Here is a 16,920-nt window from a genome sequence, read left to right on the forward strand (position 1 = left end):
CAATAATTATAGTTTGGTATTGGTTCTTTCACAAATCAAAATATGTAAATACTTCCTCCACCACTGATACACAGCAGTGAACGACCGCATGAGTTGGAGAGTTTTGGCCGTTTGAGGACACCGTAGGAGTAACGTGACATCTACATCCTGCAAGACGGTGAGAAATTAGAATCACTGCAGAACGGTAAGAAGTTACATGGTATGAATATGATCTAAATAGCTCTACGATCAGTACACACACCCACGACATATTGCGGAGTTAATAAAGTGCATTGTAACGGAGTAGGCGACTCGTCTGGTAGCCTGTCTCTTCTGGGTATTGCTATAGAAAATACAGCCTATTAAAACTCGTATTTATGAACCCGTTGTTAACTTCGTTTAGTCGTGTTTTAGGGTGGCGTGTGGCGTTTAATTAATACATTTGTCTTTGTTTGTTGATATCAATTAAGGTGGAGAAATGTGCAGTTGAAAATGAGGGCTGGTTAACTCGGCTCAAAGGTCTCTAAATGATAAAACCAGAGGCTGTGTCACCTGAGGTCAATGTTCCCAGATAACACCCAGTAAAAAAAAGGAAACGAAATACTCCATTGAAGCTACTGCTTTAAAAATGTAAGACTGTTAAATAAGTTATGTATGTAAAATAATATCTGAGAACATGTACTTAAAGTGTTAAAAGTACAAGTAGGCTATTACTGTGTTGTAGTTTTTTAAGGTTGAGCTGGTTTTGAACTATTTTCTGTATAGGAATGTAATGGTTACTTTGATTATGGATTATTCTGCTTTTCATGTTACTTGATTAATTGATTGATTGTTTAGTTTGTAAAAAAAAAATCTGGAATTAGTGCAGAATTATGTCACAATTGCCCAGAATCCCAAGTGAGACCAAGTGAGATGATTCATCCTTCCTTAATGAAAAATGACTTACTTACAGAAAGAGTGTGATTAACTAACTAATCATTTCAGCTGCACTTGCATCTACTGTACCGTAGTTGAACCAAAGCTCATATTTTATAACCACTTTTATGCAAAGATTTAATTTTCAAAATAACAAGTAACTAAAGCTGCCATATATAAATGTAGTGAAGTAAAAATTTTAATTACAGTGGAGTAGAAGTACAATGTCACAGAAAATGGACATATGGGTACCTTGAAATTGTAGGTTAAGTACAGTACTTGAGTATCTGAGTAATTGTGAGTAACTACATGAACTGGTAAAAGTACAGGTATGTGTGCTGATGACAGTGATGATAGACAATGGAAGTCACTGTTGAACTAGTATGTGACATTAAAGCAGTCATGCCCAAGAATTTAATTGGACGATCTGGTGTGTGTTTGTGCATGTGTGTGTGTGTGCCTGTGCATGCTCCAGCGCTTGCATTATGGAGGGGGAGGCCATCTCTGCCCTGTGTACCCCTGCTCTGGTGGTGGATGTGGACAAAGTGAAGAGGAATGCCCAGAGGATGATCGAGCGCTGTCAGGAGCTGGGGGTCCAGCTTCGGCCGCACATGAAGACCCACAAAACTCTGTATGAACAAACACGTACGCACACACATAAACATACAATACATTAACACAGGTCAGTCATATGTAAGGAGTGCTTATGTGGTGTGTGTGTGTGTGTGTGTGTGTGTGTGTGTGTGTGCATTTGTGTTTATGTTTATAGTGAGTGTGCTGACATAATGACCGGCGGATCTCGGAGATGCATCGTGGTTTCCACTCTGGCTGAAGCCTGTTTCTATGCCGACCATGGATTTGATGACATCCTCTATGCTTACTCTCTTCCCTTTGATAAGGTTGTCTTAACTCACACACCAAGAAGATTCAATTTATAAGTTCACGCTTTGGTTATGTAGCGCTGTCATACTGGAAAAGTGACAAAATCAAGCTATAAACTCAATATGCATCCTAAAATACTCTTGATTTTTGAGTGTGATTTTAAATGTGCAATATTGTCCCACACTTTCAGTTTCAGCGTCCTGGTATTGTGCACGCTCGATCGCTGCAAACAAAGCCATCATTATATCAGTTACACCTTGTCATACTACTCGATCCCTTTCCATTTGCTGGAACTTTCCACATGGACTTTTTTTGTTCATTGTGCTTCGACACGTCAACATGGAGTTGTGGAGCAAAGTAAATGTCAGATGGGCCAACGACGATGACCGAAAAGCTTTTTCATACGTCAGTGGACTAATTTACCAAATCTTTCCCTGAAAAGTAGTTCCGTGGGGCCAAAAGTTCCATGTACTTTGGGTGAAAGCATGGCTTATGACAAATCATGTGAAAAAAAACACACAAGAACAAAGGTACTGAAGGTGCTTCTCACAGCTGCATATCATTCTTTCAGGCGGTTGTGACTTTAAAAAATACAATATGTAATGACAAATGAATGGAATAACATTGCACGATTTCAAAAGGTTACATGTTGATTATACTTCTGAATGACAATTAGTACATAGAACATCATAAACTGCCGACATTACTACAGTAGGAGTAGCAGGAAAATCCCAGGTGGAACTAATTGATGTGTGGCAGAGAGCCAGCCTGCACCACAGCACGGCCCTGGAGCTGACGCGGCTGCACAGGATTTCTGCTATGATGAAATAAAATACCTACTGTACTACAACCAAGATCATCTAAAAATCCACCAGCAAATGTTTGGTATTTTACTTTGAACTTGACTTTTTCTTTGTGACTGTATAAATTCATTATCAGTGCCAGCAGTTAATGATTTTTTCTGCCCATGAAGTACTATTTTCTATTATGAATATCAACTTGCTGGTAGACACAATTAATATTTTTTGACACAATTTCCTGTCACTTTTTCCTTTGTTAGGTTTTTACCTCCCAACAATACTCCAAATACCAATTGCGCTATGTGTGTGTTTGTGTTCATAGTTGGAGCGCTGTGCAGCCCTATCAGAGAGGCTGGATCTCTTCCAAGTTTTATTGGATCATCCTCAGGCTCTGGAGCAGCTCAAAAAGAGACCCCTGAGGAACGGTCGGCCGTGGCACGTCTGGCTCAAACTCGACTGTGGCAACGGGAGAGGTAAATAGGCGGGGAGATCACCAGCTACTGAGCGGTAGAAGTCAAGCGTGTGCTGATCCTCTGTTTGTTCTTTGCTGTAGCTGGTGTACTGCACTCAGAACCTGAGGCGCTCAGACTGGCTCAGGCCATCACTGAGACGAAGGGGGTGGAGCTAACAGGGGTGTACGCTCACTGTGGGAACACCTATAATTGCAGAGGAGTGGAGCAAATACAGGCTGTCGCCCAGGAAACCACCACCTTTACTCTGCAGTTCATGGAAAAGTATGACAAAAGTGAAAATGAAGTAATGTCACGTGATACCTGCCACAAGGATGGTTAAAACACATAAAACATTTTCTTAGATACATTTTAAAAATACATCTGACTGGTGTGTAAAAGTGTGGGTGTTCCCTCCTGACCATAACAAGTTCTCGCCTTCACAAAAATCGTGTTTTTTGTGAGAGCTAGAGCTGTAAAAGAGGGAAGAGTAAAGTTAAGTGGATAAGAAAGGACTTTAAAATTCATGACACTTCAAAAGTGTAGAATCCCACAGTAACACTACTTAAATCTATCTTGATTACACTGTCCTTTTATATAATTCGATCTAATACATTACAGCTGTTCTAATTAAAAGTGCAATATGTAATTTTTTTTTAGAACATTCAAAAATGATCAACAGAATATAAGGAAATAACAGTTTTGAGGGTAACGAGGTATATGTATTTTGATCTTGTGATGCATCACCCTCTGATGTTTTGAGCATGAATCCAACAGGTGGCCAATTCTTACAAATTGCAGCTTTTAATGCCTTTAAAATTGATGTCACTTCAATTGATGTCAAAAAGTGTCGCTTGCAGTGACAAACTCAGATTTATCAGCTGATGTCCCTCAACTCTAGTGTGTGGGTGTAAGTGTTTTGGTGTCTTTTAGCTCATTTTTTCAGTTTTCAGACTTGCAAATGAACTGTTTTGGTTCCCTCCCAACAGCCTAATTAATTCAAATGTGTGTTTGATTAATCACTATAATGCCTTAGCAATCTAACGAGTAAATAAGCAATCAGATTTATTTCATATGAAATGTCTTGATTTCAGACTGAAGGCCGTTGGCATCACCTGCAAGTCCAGCATCGGCTCCACCCCTTCCTGTAGTCACCCAGTCAAAGACATGGCCCAGCTGAGCGAGGTGCATCCTGGAAACTATGGCTTCTACGGTGCGTGTATGGATGGATAGATGTAGTTTTTTCAGTTGAAATGGGCTTAAGAAATAATTCTAAATTCAGCAGTGATGATGTTGCTGATGGATTTTAGACGTGCAGCAGTCTGTAATTGGCTCGTGCAGTCTGGAGGATGTGGCTGTAAGGGTGTTGACCAGAGTCATTGGACACTGTCCTCACAGGAACCAGCTCCTGATTGACTGTGGATGGACTGGACTCAGGTACCTTCATCAATATCGTTTACACCATTTATAATTTGCAGAATTTCCTGGTTGCCATTTCTAAGTTGTCATAATCATTATCTATTAATTCAGGACAACCTACATAACTCTTTTGTATCACCATGGCTATCAGTTGCTCCCACATTTGCTTCAAACCCTTTTTTTGCTCTCAGTCTAGACGGAGCTGGCAAACTTCCCACAGGATATGCCATGATTGAAGGCCACCCAGACCTCAAGTAATGCCATCTACTCTTGTCTCTAGTTTGAATACTAAAGTTAAGTGTGCCTGAAGTTCTGATGAAGGATATTTCCCTCCAGGTTGTTGTCTATGACTCAGGAGCACGGCAGAGTGGAGCCCATTTCAGGACCGCTGGACTACAGCAAATACCCCCTGGGCTCTCTGCTCACACTGATCCCCTACCATGTTAGTGCTGTTCTATAAGGAGAGAAGCTTAACACTGTGTCAGTTTTAATGTGGCGCTTTGCTTTTGTGTGACCCTCTCTCTGTTGTTTTTTTTTTATAGTCCTGTGCAACTGCGATGATGCATCCTGTGTACCATGTGCACTCTGAGGGTCGTCTGCTGGGGAAGTGGACACCGACGCGCGGGTGGTGAACAGTGTGCTTATACGACACCCTGACAGGATGGTTAACTGAACACTAGAGGATTGACTTCTAGGAGCGACTCATGTCACATGTAGAGGATGACTGTGGTTGAATATTCACCTTCCCCTTAGTGTAAGAGTGCTCCAATAATGACCAGTTATATAACACAAAGTACTTTATGTAGACCTGTTTCCCAAATGTTTTTTTGTGATATGATTTGGGAAAAGAAATAAAAAAAACACACCTTTATACTTTTAACTGATTAAATTCGAGCTTTAGGACTACAGTATGCTGTCTCATCATTTAAATGATATAATCTTACAGTGTTTTGAAATGAGTCTGTGTGTGAATGCAAATGAATCAATTTGTACTAACACAGAAGTGACAAATGCTGTCAAGGGCTGCCAGTATGTGGGTGCTGACTGGAGGTTGTAAACAATCACATAATATGATGCCAAAGTAAAACAGTTCAATGTATGTGCCAGTTTGATGATGATGCAGAAGTCTGTGGTAATATGAAGAGGATGGGTAACGACTCATGTCCATACAATATAATGAAAAGGACTCCATTAAAACCTTTTGTACATGTATTTCACCTACAGACATTGTTTTAATATATGTTTTTCAAAAGTGTTTGCACATTTAAGTGTGTGCACTGGTAATATACATTTGCAGATACATTTCGTGCACATTTATAAAAAAAAACTGTTATAACGATAATATAGTAACGTTTATGACAGTAAAGTATAATGCAACTGTTAGTATTATAATTCAGTGTTATTTGCTGTTATTTTTTATACCTGATAATCAAATGATTCAGAGGAAGAAATTGGTAGCACATATTATATAAGTATAGAACTTATAGATACTGAAAGATAAATACATGGGGAAAAAACAGATGAACAAACAATATATAAACAAAATCCCATAGAGGATTCAGGAAAAAGGCTTTCATAAATATTCAGAGGTTCTGTTGACTAAACTGAGGGATTTAAGTTGCAATTTCAGTTATGAAGGATAATCATCAGACCGCAGTCTCTGCAATGTGGTTGCAAACGACAGAGCGAGGTGCATCATGGGAATTGATGTTTTAACTGAACTAGCGTTGTGATTCGCTATCATATGACCTTTCACTTGTCACGTGGTTTAAAAACTTCAGGAGGATGGCGCGGAAAGTTGACACACCGCACGGCGTAGATTTCAGTTCATGAAAGTTTTGTTTACATGTTCCTCCGGTGATACCGACATTAGCAGGTAAGTCACCGCAGTTCACACTCGCCTGCTTCACGTTCCTGTTGTAATTCTGGACTTTCAGTGTGCCGCCGCTGTCTCTTATAGCTGAATGTCTTCAGGGCTTCCCATCTTTACACCACTGTCGGCTAACATGTCTTAGTTTAATGACTTTAAAATGACTGGAAGAGATTAACTACATTAAAGGTCCTGGTAAAGCACATAACGCAACATTTAAAAGCTGTATTTGTTTGTAAAACCCTGCTTTGTATCTAGCTTTTAGCTAGCTACTGTCACTCTGTGACGTATGATATATTTCCCTTTAGCCATGAGTGTGTTGGAGGTGAAGTTTATCGGTGATGGAGATGCTCTGGAGCACATCGTGGACAAACAGGAGGGTAACAGACACTTTATTTCTCCTGCTTTGATATTTCTGTTTATGAACATGTAGATAACTAACAACCCCACTAACTAACTAACTAACTAACTAACTACCTTCCTGTCTGTGTGTAACTACAAGGTGTGCAGAGCAGCAGTGGGTCTGTTCAGAAGATGGTGACGTTCAAGAGCCCAGCAGGACGACGGGCCAGAGAGGAGGCAGAACATGATGGGGATGAAAATGGACTCCTCGATGAGCAGAACTATATCCAAGCTCTGGGAACAGATTACACAGAAGGTGAGAGAGACAGTGGTCAGTGTTTAGCACCTGTTTTGGGTGGTAAACTTTGCATGTAGACTCCCTACCAGTTTTTTGGTCCAGCTCTCTTCTGTATTTTAAAGTTTTTTGTTTTTTAAAAAGCCTTTATTTATCATGTTGGAAAGTAATACAGAACAATACCAAGTTACCTCTTAGAACACACTGAAACGGTCACCAGTCCGTTAGGTACACGCGGGCAAAATTAAAACAGTCGAACACAACAGAACTGCAATAGATCCTATGTTTGTGAAGCTTATGCTGCTTGTTCTTGTTGTTTTAGAAAACGTAGCTGCTGGTGTTGATTTGTATTGCTTTTTAATCTGAGAGGTGCCCCTCATTGGTTTTATAGTTCACTCCATTTACATCACTGAGAGTATTTTGAATGTATATTAACATGTCATATTGTTACGATTAAGCAGTGCTGTACAGAGTACCCAGAAGACCTACTTGAGTAAAAGTAAAGATATCCTGTTAACCCAAACAAATAGTGCCTGATTAAAATTCTTTTAGTATCTGATATTAAATTCGTAAGTATTACAAGTACAAGTAAGCTAAATTATACTTGTATTTACATGTATTTTTTTTATCTGATTGCTGATAAGAAATTGTTACTTTGACGTGATGTAGAATGCAATCTACAATCTAGTATCTTAAGTTATCAAATAAATGTAGTGAAGTAAAAAATACAATATCTGCCTCCAAAATGGAGTGGAGTGTAAGTATAAATAGTAGGAATTGGAAATACTCGAGGGGAGAGTACACCTACCTTAAAATTGTTCTGAAGTACAGTACTCAAGTAAATTCAATCACTGTGATGATCAACGCTGGAATAAAAGTTCCTCCAGGTACACCTTGCTGTAGCACGTGACGATTTGGTTCTTAGTACTGCTAAACATATAAATATTATGATTTGATGTTGTTACACTTGAGTTAGATCTTTTTGTCTTGGTTCTGCAGAAGATGAGGAGGGTATGTCCAGAGTGGCTGGATCCTCCATTTTCACCTTTCAGAAAGTCAAACGTGGACACAGCATGGCTCAGACTGGTGAGAGCCTCCATTTACCTGTGTCACACACATACACATGGCTGTCATGACATCTGCTGCATTTTTCAGATGATTTTATTAACATTCAGGATATTGGACACTTTGTTTGTTGTGTTTTTATAAATAGCAAGTGAGTTGGCTCGTACTCCTGGAAAAAGCGTGACCTTCAGCACGACCCCCAGCGCTGAACCCTCCACTCCCACCCGAACAGGCCGCAGTGAGTTCAACACACCTCCCTCATGTTTTTGTCTCCATTTACTTTGAACTAAGACACCTTTTTCTCTCTGTCTCGCTCGGACTAGACAACAGAGGTGAAAGCAGGACACCACAGAGGGTAAGAATAAAAGGAATTTGTTTGACATCCAATGTGAACCTGTAGTCTTCTCGGTGTAACATCTGCTTTTTTGCATGACAGAGGAAGAAGGTTCAGTTTGTCTCCACAACACCTCACAGGCTCAGGAAGAGAATGACAAGTGAGTTGAACATGTTACAGTGAGAGTATACTATCATGCAGTATTCTAGATATATAAAGTTAGACTTCAGGTCTGATAAAATGCTGTGTGATACTTTCAGCGCCGAGCATCCGGTCAGACAGTGATAGTGAGCTGTCGCCCTCTGACTCTGGGGAGGACGAGGATGAAGAGGGTGAAGAGGAAGAGCAGAGTGTCAAGAAAGAAGACAAGGAGAACTCAAAGACTCCAAGAACACCCAGTAAAGGTTTATCTGCTGCTCTCTACAAGACTCCTGCCAAGAAGAGCAAGAACACCTCTGAAGCGCTCGGTCAGCCCAGTATGATCGAGGAGTATTTTGAAGCTCATGGCAGCTCAAAGGTCTTGACTTCAGATCGCACCCTGCAGCGTTTGAACACCCCTAAACTTGACAGGGTCAGTATCTAACCACCAGTGTACTGAATGTATTCAACAAGCTGTGTTCTCGTGCTTTGACAACCCTGATTTTTGTGTTTGCAGGAGATGTTGGTTCAGCTTTTAGAAGGAAAGCCGTCATGCTACTCAAAAGAGATCCAGCAGCTCCACAACAAACACAGAAAGCACTTTAGCAAATGGATGTTACAGTTACAGTGAGTGTGCTTTTTCCTTTATCTTTTCCCATGCTTTTTTTGTAATGTTTTAAAGTTAGCTTAAAGTTAGTTAAGACATAAAGTGCCTCTGTTTGTGTAGGTTGGGATTCAGTGTGATGGTCTACGGTTTGGGCAGCAAAAAAGCTCTGCTGGAGGACTTCCGTGTGTCTCACTTGGGGCAAGAAATCCACCTCGTGGTCAATGGATTCTTCCCTTCCATCACTCTTAAATCAGTCAGTATACACACAAAAAAATTAACTTGGACCCATATAAGAGTGCTCATGGCATGAATGCTGCAATTGTATTTTTCTTCTTGTCAACAAATTTCATAAAAGACAGAAAAAATATCCTAATAACAAGTGTTTGTCATACTTGAAAAAAAGTCAATTTCAAATACAATGTCCTGTTGAAGAAAACACTCATCACAGTTTGTTAATCCACCTCTGAAAATAGTTCCAAACAAATGCAATATATTCTGCAGTTTGAGTAACATTTTCCATAAACTGGTATCCAGCAATTTAAGGTGATTTAAAAACTAAAAACATATTTATGACCCAGTTTAAAGAACTAAGTCTTATAGGAAGCAGTGGGCTGACAGGCAGCCACAGACAGGGAGTGGAAGTTAAAATGTTTTTAAGAGACAGACTAACACGCTGTTGGTTTTGGTCTTTTCACGAGATTAATTGACTCATGGTTATAAAAAGAAATGCTTTTCTGCAATGTTGATGTTTTTTAAACGTGTATCTCTACCATGCTGTGCTGTGATTACAGATCTTAAACGCTCTGACATGTGACGTTTTGGAGCATCAGGGAAGCTTCCGCACACCCTCAGACCAGATCCAGCACATCACTCAGACCCTTAAAGACAGTGAGTATGTTTGTCAGTCACTTAATTTTGTTTTAAGCTTGTGTTTGATTTCCTGTGTTTTAAAATGAAAGCCTGTCGTCGCAGGCCCAGACCTCCATGTGTACCTGCTGATACATAACATCGATGGACTAATGCTGCGTGGAGAGAAGACCCAGAGTGCACTGGGACAGCTGGCCTCCCTGCCCAACCTGCACTTGGTGGCTTCTATAGACCACATAAACGGTCCATTGGGTGGGTGTTTCTAAGTGTGTACTACCTTATTAACTATATTGAAATGTGTTATTGTAGCTAAATCTCTCACATGTATTTCTCAGTGTGGGACCAGTTTCAGCAGAGCCAGTTTAACTGGCTGTGGTGGGAGTGTGTGACGTTTCAGCACTACGCGGAGGAGACGTCGTATGAGAACTCTCTCCTGGTGCAGCAGACTGGCGCTCTCGCTCTGTCCTCCCTTACACACGTGTTACGCAGCTTGACACCCAATGCAAGGTACCACATACAGGGGTGCTGTGGGTCTTAGAAAATCTCAAATCCAACAATTAGAATTTAATCATGTCTTAATTAAGTTAGACAGGTCTTAAAAACTGATTGGGATGATAAAGTTAATGCTGCTTTTATAAGGTTTCATTAACTTCAGTCTTTCTTTTGAATGTGTTTTTGGGAAAAAGTCATATTGGTCACACTGTAACAAAACTAGCAAGCCAACATGGAACCAGTAGCCACTAATGCAAACTGTGCAGCCCAGTCAGAATTTATTAGAGCATACCCAAGCCAGTGGGTGCAGTGTGGTGTGTGGGCTCTAATCAAATAAATAGCTACTCCTAAAAGCGATGAGGTAAAATGTATTGTCATTGTTAAGTGCAAGTTCAAACAGATCTGGCCTGAGAACATTTTCTGTCTGATGAATCCTGCTGCAATATCTCATTTAAAGCCTGCTGCATCTTGTGCAAAAATGTGGAACTTTGGGCATAGAGTATCATGTAAAATCAGAAAAACAAAAGCCTTTATAAAAAAAAAACACCAGCACACACCTGCCATCACCCAATTTTGTTCTGTATTCATACCAGGAGCGTTTTGGAGCGGCAGATTTCACTAAGAGAAACCTCACGTTTAAAAGTTCATAAGGTCCCATTGGTGCTGATGTTGAACAAAAGTCTAAGTCTGTCATCTTTTTTTGCCTATTTGAAGATGAAATAGGTCTTAAATGTAATTCATGATTGTCCTAAAAAGGTCCTAAAGTACATTTTTCTGAAACCTGCAGAAACCTTGCACACACACCCCCATATTATTTGTTAGAGCTGTTGAGTGGCTGATGAATTGTCCCCTTTCTTTTCGCAGAGGAATTTTCAAACTGCTGGTGAAATTTCAGCTGGAAAACAAAGATAACCCTTCATACACAGGTACATGCACACGCACACACACCATAACATCTAGATCCGGTAAGGATAATTTCCTGAATGTAAGCCTTATTTTAACTTTATGATTGTAATGTTTTCTCATCACTTTGCGAAGGATTGTCGTTCCAAGATTTCTACCAGCGATGTCGAGAGGCGTTCCTGGTGAATTCTGACCTCACGCTGAGGACTCAGCTGACTGAGTTCAGAGACCACAAACTGATCCGCACACGCAAGGTGCAGTCTTGTTTCACTTTGAAAACCCTCTCCACTATAATTCTTTCGACCTCTGTCTCTCTTACTTACATTTAATTCTATGATTCTCCAGGGTGCAGATGGAGTGGAGTACTTGCTGGTTGCCGTGGAAGCAAGCACGCTGATGGATTTCCTTGAGAATGAAGAGGGTGACTGAGAAGTGAAGGCTTTGGATTTACATCACTTACACTTAACTAGCTGACTGACTTTGCCAGAATATAGATAGACCCAGTTACATCTGAATTGCATAAAACATGAGCCCAGCTTACAGGCTCTGCACAGTTTAACTTAATGGTTTAATAATTATTGGTGAAATGCTTCGACTCGTCATAAATGCCCCATTGTAGCACTGTGCACATTTGCATCTTGTGTTTTGATGTATACATGTTTTCAACCAACATCTGTAAATTAAAATCAACACTTGGAGTTCATGTATTGCAATTTCATCTCTTTACTTACAGAAATAGATTTAAATTTAGCAAAACATACATTCTTTTGTTCTTACAAGGCAGGTAGGCATGCTGCTATTTAAAAGGAAAGAAAGCCAAGGATATTATTCAGTACTGCTGCATGTGTGAAAACTGACAAAAACAAGGCAGGCCAGTGAGACTACATCACACATTATAATGCATATTGCAAAAAGAAGGTGAAGGGTAGAAAAAGGGATGTGTTGGGATTCTGATTCCCAAAGAATGGGGTTTAGGTTAAATATGTACAAAGTATGAAGGAAGGTGAGGTTTGGCCTGGAGTGGATGCTGGGAAATGTTTCAGTGTTGGATGTCAGCTGTCTTCTGTGTCTGCAGTGAATCATTAAACATCTCTGAGTCCACTGTGAAAATCTGGAGTCTGTTCTGGGTGGCTGTGTGCACGACGCGAAGCTCCTCTTCATCCAAATCTCTCAGCAGAAGCAGAACTGCATCAAGGGTGTGTGTCTGGAAAATACAGTTCAGCTGATCGGTTTCAAGGACAGATTAACAGAAATATTGCAAGTTTTGAAGTTTACGGCAACATTTAGAATTTTAGAGATGAGAGGGCACCTTTTTCAGTGATAGTTTGTTCTCTCTGGTCGATGGAGAGGAAAGAGACGGGAACTTGTCTCTGGGGAGAGGCTTCATCCCCAACTCCTCCCTGATTTTGCTGGAACCATAAAAGAGAAACGTGCTGTTTTTAATGTTTCCATCAGTTTTATGGAGCATTTTCAGCCATTGCACGCTCTGCTTTGTGTAAATGTTGGTGTCAATCCACAAGGCATACTTGGTCTCCTCCATGCTGTAGTTCAGCGGGTCATTCTCTGTCTCTGCATCTGGAAGTCCGTTGGTGGAGAGCTGGTTTTGATGGCTACCTGGGGGGGTGGTGACCACTTCGCCCTCCATGAGAGCTAAAGCAATCTCATCCTCCGTCACGGCTGCAAACACACATATTAGCCTCATTACAATCATTTCCAATCTCATGACAAATATCTTTTTGCTGAGATTTACTCCTCCACAACACAATAATTTTAATGCTTTTGTCCCATTTGTGGGTGGAAGAAACTTCCAATCACAAAAACACTGCCCACTCACGTTGGTTGTCCAGCTTCTGCAGACGAGGGAGGCAGCGCAGTACAGTGAGGCGATACTGGCTGGAGTCACTTCCACAACAGGGGTTCTCAGCCAACCAGAGCACTCTGAGACGTGTCAACGGACGCAGATGAGAGAGCTCAGAGAGTGAGGGAATCAAGTTCCTCCTTAGGTAAAGCTCAGACAGGGACAGGCAGCCAGCCAGAGGAGAGAGAGACGTGATGCTGTTGACACTGCAGAGGGAGCAAAGGGAGGATTCATCAATCAGCTCAAATGAAGCAGTGCAGGGGTAACATTGTAATGTCAGTGTTAACTGTCACGTGTGTGTGTGTGTGTGTGTGTGTGTGAGTATGTGTCAGAGATGGCCAGCATAAACTTAAGTAGACCAACCTCAGTGTCAGCACCTCAATGTTGGCCATTTGAGAGAAGATGGATATCTGAAAGGGACAGAGCATAAGAGAACACTGATGTCAGTGCATACACATGTAAAAACACTCAAAAGCAGAGTAACAAAGTACATTTGTGCATGAACAGTGAATTCAGTGTCAGTCCAAATATGATATCCTTTAACTATTTGACTACTTACATCAGTCAGGTTGCATCCCCTGCAGAAATGAAATGGAACATAACGTTAGCACACCAAGAAGATACACAAAATAAGTAGTGCCAGTCATTATCCAGCGACGACCGTCAGCGTTTAAACACAAAAACCAACAGCCTTACTTGGAACTATTGTAGTCATTTTAAACACTTACCAGCAGTTCAATTTCTTCACGCTTTCCAAGTCGGAGGCCTTGGCCTTAGCGAGAACCTGTTTCCGTGTTAGCTTCATAGCATATCGTCTAACCCGGCTGTCAAAAAAGACTGTTTTCAAAGCACTATATGCTCCCAAACAACAAAGACCGCATTATGACAGGCGGAACGGACAAACATTTCAACTCAGCAGTAGGGATGTTGTCGTCTGATACATGAACGCGCATGCGCGTATCCACTAAGCGTCCTTAGTTACAGTCATTTCCTGTATAATCATTTTCTATGTGAGGATTTGTTTGTTTGTTGAAAATATTGTACAGCAGCGCTACTACTCTGCAAATGTACTTTCTGTTTTATACTGTTATTACGTATTATTAATGATAGTTGTATTTGTATGTTGCTGAACCCGTACTCAAAGTCCCACAATGCAGCGCACCCGACTGGGTAAATCGCGCCTGCGCGGTAAGCAATCCCTCTTTGGACCTACGTCTCCACTGAAACCATGGTGAGACCTAAATGTCCCCTTCCTAATCCGTGTCAATCTAGCATTTTCTGTGCGATAAATGATATAATCATATGTTTGGAAGCTTAGGGGTGTCCTTTATTGTCACACATAAGTGTTATTTGTACTGGTTTTGGGATTGTGATAGCAGCAAAAACGATGTTTTCATGTCCTATTGAGACAGTAATGGCTGCCACCATTGCTATACCCAGTCCCAGTGCCGGGCGGGCGAGCTAACATTAGCTCGCCTTCGGTCGTTACATTTTAAGTTCTGAGCAAGTGCAGAGGGCCCATCGTAATTAAAGTAATTTGAAGTGGCACTCTTCATTCCTAAACGGTATTCTCCCAAACCCGTCCGGGGTTGTAGCAATGGGTAACGTAGCTAAGTGAGTATCCTACGAGGAAGCTAGTGCAGGCTAGCTGGTTATATATCTCATGACAGCCCTGGTGCTACGGGTTTTGCAAGTGAGTAGAATGAAACATGAGTTAAATACTTAAGTGAGGTGACACGATGTGTTCCCTGGTACATCCAGCTGTTAGCATTTTAGTCCCAACACCTTTTTGGCTTTGTGTATGAAGTTATCCTAATAGTCTGGACTTTCTCGAAGAACTGCAATGAAGAGACACGGTTTAGCCCCTGTAGCAACAGTTCTGATTTGTAGTGAAGTGGCAGACATTCCAGTATTACATCTGTATATCAACAGTTGTTACTGCAGAGAAACCCATGTCAACGCAGCAGATTGTAGAATTGTGTCTCACTGTGTTGTCATATTGTTCACAGGCCAAGCGCACCAAGAAGGTGGGGATCGTTGGTAAATACGGCACGCGTTATGGCGCGTCGCTGAGGAAGATGGTGAAGAAAATTGAAATCTCCCAGCACGCTAAATATACCTGCTCTTTCTGTGGAAAGGTGAGTGCTACCCTGGGAATAACCAAAATCTATGATCTAATTCAAAATTTTGTGCAGATAGTGGTGTGCCTATTCAGTGTTTATATTTTGTGACTAAGAGTATATATTAATGTTTTGAATACACCCTAGAGGTGTGTGCACCATCTTGACTGAATGTGTTTGTCTGTTGTTGTTGTTGTTGTTAATGTGCTATAATTATATTTGCAGACCAAGATGAAGAGGAGGGCTGTTGGTATCTGGCACTGTGGGTCCTGCAAGAAGACAGTGGCCGGAGGTGCTTGGACGTACAAGTACGTTTCTGTTTGCTTTGCTGTAGTTCCACTACCATGCTTTATTGGGAAACATGCAGTCACCAAGACTGAACTTGTTGCAAGGACATTATTTATCATAAGAAGTCAGTTTGGATTGAGGGCTATGTCTTCTATCACTAAATCTGAGGACACAACTACCAACAAATGGATTTCTGCTACCAGCATAGTGTAATTTTACCTGCTGCTAGGGCCCTGTCTGCAGTGTGTTTTCTTTTATGGTAATTGGTCACAATTCAGATGGTACTGTACCTACAAAAGCAGCCATTGTTTTCACTGGAACTGGATGTCATTTCTTTCAATATTGTATAGTACAGCACCATTCATTACACCCACACATCAATCTCGCATAGCAATATTGCCATACGTAAACTGATTTGCTATACGTTTACCAATTACTCAAGAATTGATTCGACCCACCCAGATTTCCTCTTCAGTCTACATTTAAAACATACCTACTCCCAAAGCACCAGCGAAGAACCTTTGAACTACATAAGCTAGGTTGTGTAAATATGAAATTTGATCTCTCACATTATCTAAAGAAGTACTTTGTTTGATATTTTGGGGGCTAATGATTTTTCCATAGCAGCTGCCACACTTGTCAGTTTAGAAACTAGAATTAAACACTGACAGCCCAGGCTGACATAAGAAGGGTTCGTGTCTGGCATGAACTCTAAATTATCCAGTTTATAATTGATATATAAAATGGCATTGCCAGAACACAGTATGAAAAATTATTGGATGGTTTTGCCGATCTATCACAAATTAACATTACTTCATTAAACTGTGTCGGAGTGACCACAAAGCAACTCTGTAGTGAGTTTAAAATGAAGTCAGCTGGTGACCTGTATGAATGGTAATACATCTGTTCACATGACTAGCCTATGTAAAGCAACACTAAGGTCTTGAATTAAGGAAAGATGGTTCCTATTGCAAATCTCTCTGGGGTTATGAAATGTGTTTGATTGGAATCTCAGGTTGTGACAGTGTTTAAGCACACACTAATCACAACTGATTTTGTTTTGTCTTTTACAGCACAACTTCCGCTGTCACAGTCAAGTCTGCAATCAGGAGACTGAAGGAACTGAAGGACCAGTAAACCAAGTGCGATGATCACTGGTGGATTTGGGACTTTTTTTTCTATAATTTAACCGATCTGGATATGGCCTCAACATCCAAAAATAAAGCAGTCTGGAGCGGAGTTCTTTGTTTGTGTCTTTGTCCTTCTGGTTTATAATGCAGCAGTAAAACCTAAACTT

At 40.8% G+C, this 16,920-nt stretch overlaps 4 protein-coding genes across 9 annotated transcripts; 3 read left to right on the forward strand and 1 right to left on the reverse strand.

The window, feature by feature from the left end:
• Window positions 1–71: 71 nt before the first annotated feature.
• On the forward strand, window positions 72–5,540 carry LOC115572022 (D-threo-3-hydroxyaspartate dehydratase). Of its 4 annotated transcripts, XM_030401764.1 has the most exons (11): window positions 168–184; window positions 450–609; window positions 1,370–1,525; window positions 1,664–1,793; window positions 2,899–3,049; window positions 3,130–3,310; window positions 4,120–4,238; window positions 4,336–4,462; window positions 4,636–4,698; window positions 4,781–4,886; window positions 4,987–5,540. In XM_030401764.1, exons 3-11 carry the CDS (start codon window positions 1,380–1,382, stop codon window positions 5,074–5,076), a joined length of 1,113 nt encoding a protein of 370 aa, XP_030257624.1. In that variant the 5' UTR covers window positions 168–184; window positions 450–609; window positions 1,370–1,379; the 3' UTR covers window positions 5,077–5,540. The 4 variants fall into 4 exon arrangements, with proteins under 4 accessions (XP_030257623.1, XP_030257626.1, XP_030257624.1 ...); XM_030401763.1 differs by lacking the exon at window positions 450–609 and having other exon boundaries at window positions 72–184; XM_030401766.1 differs by lacking the exons at window positions 168–184; window positions 450–609 and adding an exon at window positions 135–157.
• A 639-nt stretch (window positions 5,541–6,179) lies between these two features.
• orc2 (origin recognition complex, subunit 2) lies at window positions 6,180–12,060 on the forward strand. Of its 3 annotated transcripts, none has more exons than XM_030403764.1 (16): window positions 6,180–6,320; window positions 6,623–6,694; window positions 6,817–6,972; window positions 7,951–8,037; window positions 8,165–8,254; window positions 8,340–8,371; window positions 8,453–8,510; window positions 8,611–8,921; window positions 9,006–9,115; window positions 9,216–9,348; window positions 9,887–9,983; window positions 10,068–10,214; window positions 10,298–10,469; window positions 11,319–11,380; window positions 11,493–11,611; window positions 11,703–12,060. In XM_030403764.1, the coding sequence occupies exons 2-16, from the start codon at window positions 6,625–6,627 to the stop codon at window positions 11,784–11,786; spliced, it is 1,728 nt and encodes a 575-aa protein (XP_030259624.1). In that variant the 5' UTR covers window positions 6,180–6,320; window positions 6,623–6,624; the 3' UTR covers window positions 11,787–12,060. The 3 variants fall into 3 exon arrangements, with proteins under 3 accessions (XP_030259624.1, XP_030259626.1, XP_030259625.1); XM_030403766.1 differs by having other exon boundaries at window positions 7,954–8,037; XM_030403765.1 differs by lacking the exon at window positions 6,180–6,320 and adding an exon at window positions 6,439–6,503.
• cfap410 (cilia and flagella associated protein 410) lies at window positions 12,061–14,192 on the reverse strand. The gene is made up of 7 exons (XM_030403767.1): window positions 13,944–14,192; window positions 13,775–13,793; window positions 13,579–13,625; window positions 13,192–13,421; window positions 12,884–13,034; window positions 12,667–12,766; window positions 12,061–12,561 (listed from the first exon to the last, which is right to left on the reverse strand). Exons 1-7 carry the CDS (start codon window positions 14,018–14,020, stop codon window positions 12,397–12,399), a joined length of 789 nt encoding a protein of 262 aa, XP_030259627.1. The 5' UTR covers window positions 14,021–14,192; the 3' UTR covers window positions 12,061–12,396.
• A 132-nt stretch (window positions 14,193–14,324) lies between these two features.
• Window positions 14,325–16,862, forward strand: rpl37a (ribosomal protein L37a). Its single transcript, XM_030403769.1, has 4 exons — window positions 14,325–14,446; window positions 15,225–15,353; window positions 15,561–15,643; window positions 16,697–16,862. The coding sequence occupies exons 1-4, from the start codon at window positions 14,444–14,446 to the stop codon at window positions 16,758–16,760; spliced, it is 279 nt and encodes a 92-aa protein (XP_030259629.1). The 5' UTR covers window positions 14,325–14,443; the 3' UTR covers window positions 16,761–16,862.
• The last annotated feature ends 58 nt before the right edge of the window (window positions 16,863–16,920 follow it).

The sequence above is a fragment of the Sparus aurata genome, chromosome 21 (assembly GCF_900880675.1).
Source record: "Sparus aurata chromosome 21, fSpaAur1.1, whole genome shotgun sequence".
In the NCBI taxonomy this organism is placed as follows: domain Eukaryota; kingdom Metazoa; phylum Chordata; class Actinopteri; order Spariformes; family Sparidae; genus Sparus; species Sparus aurata.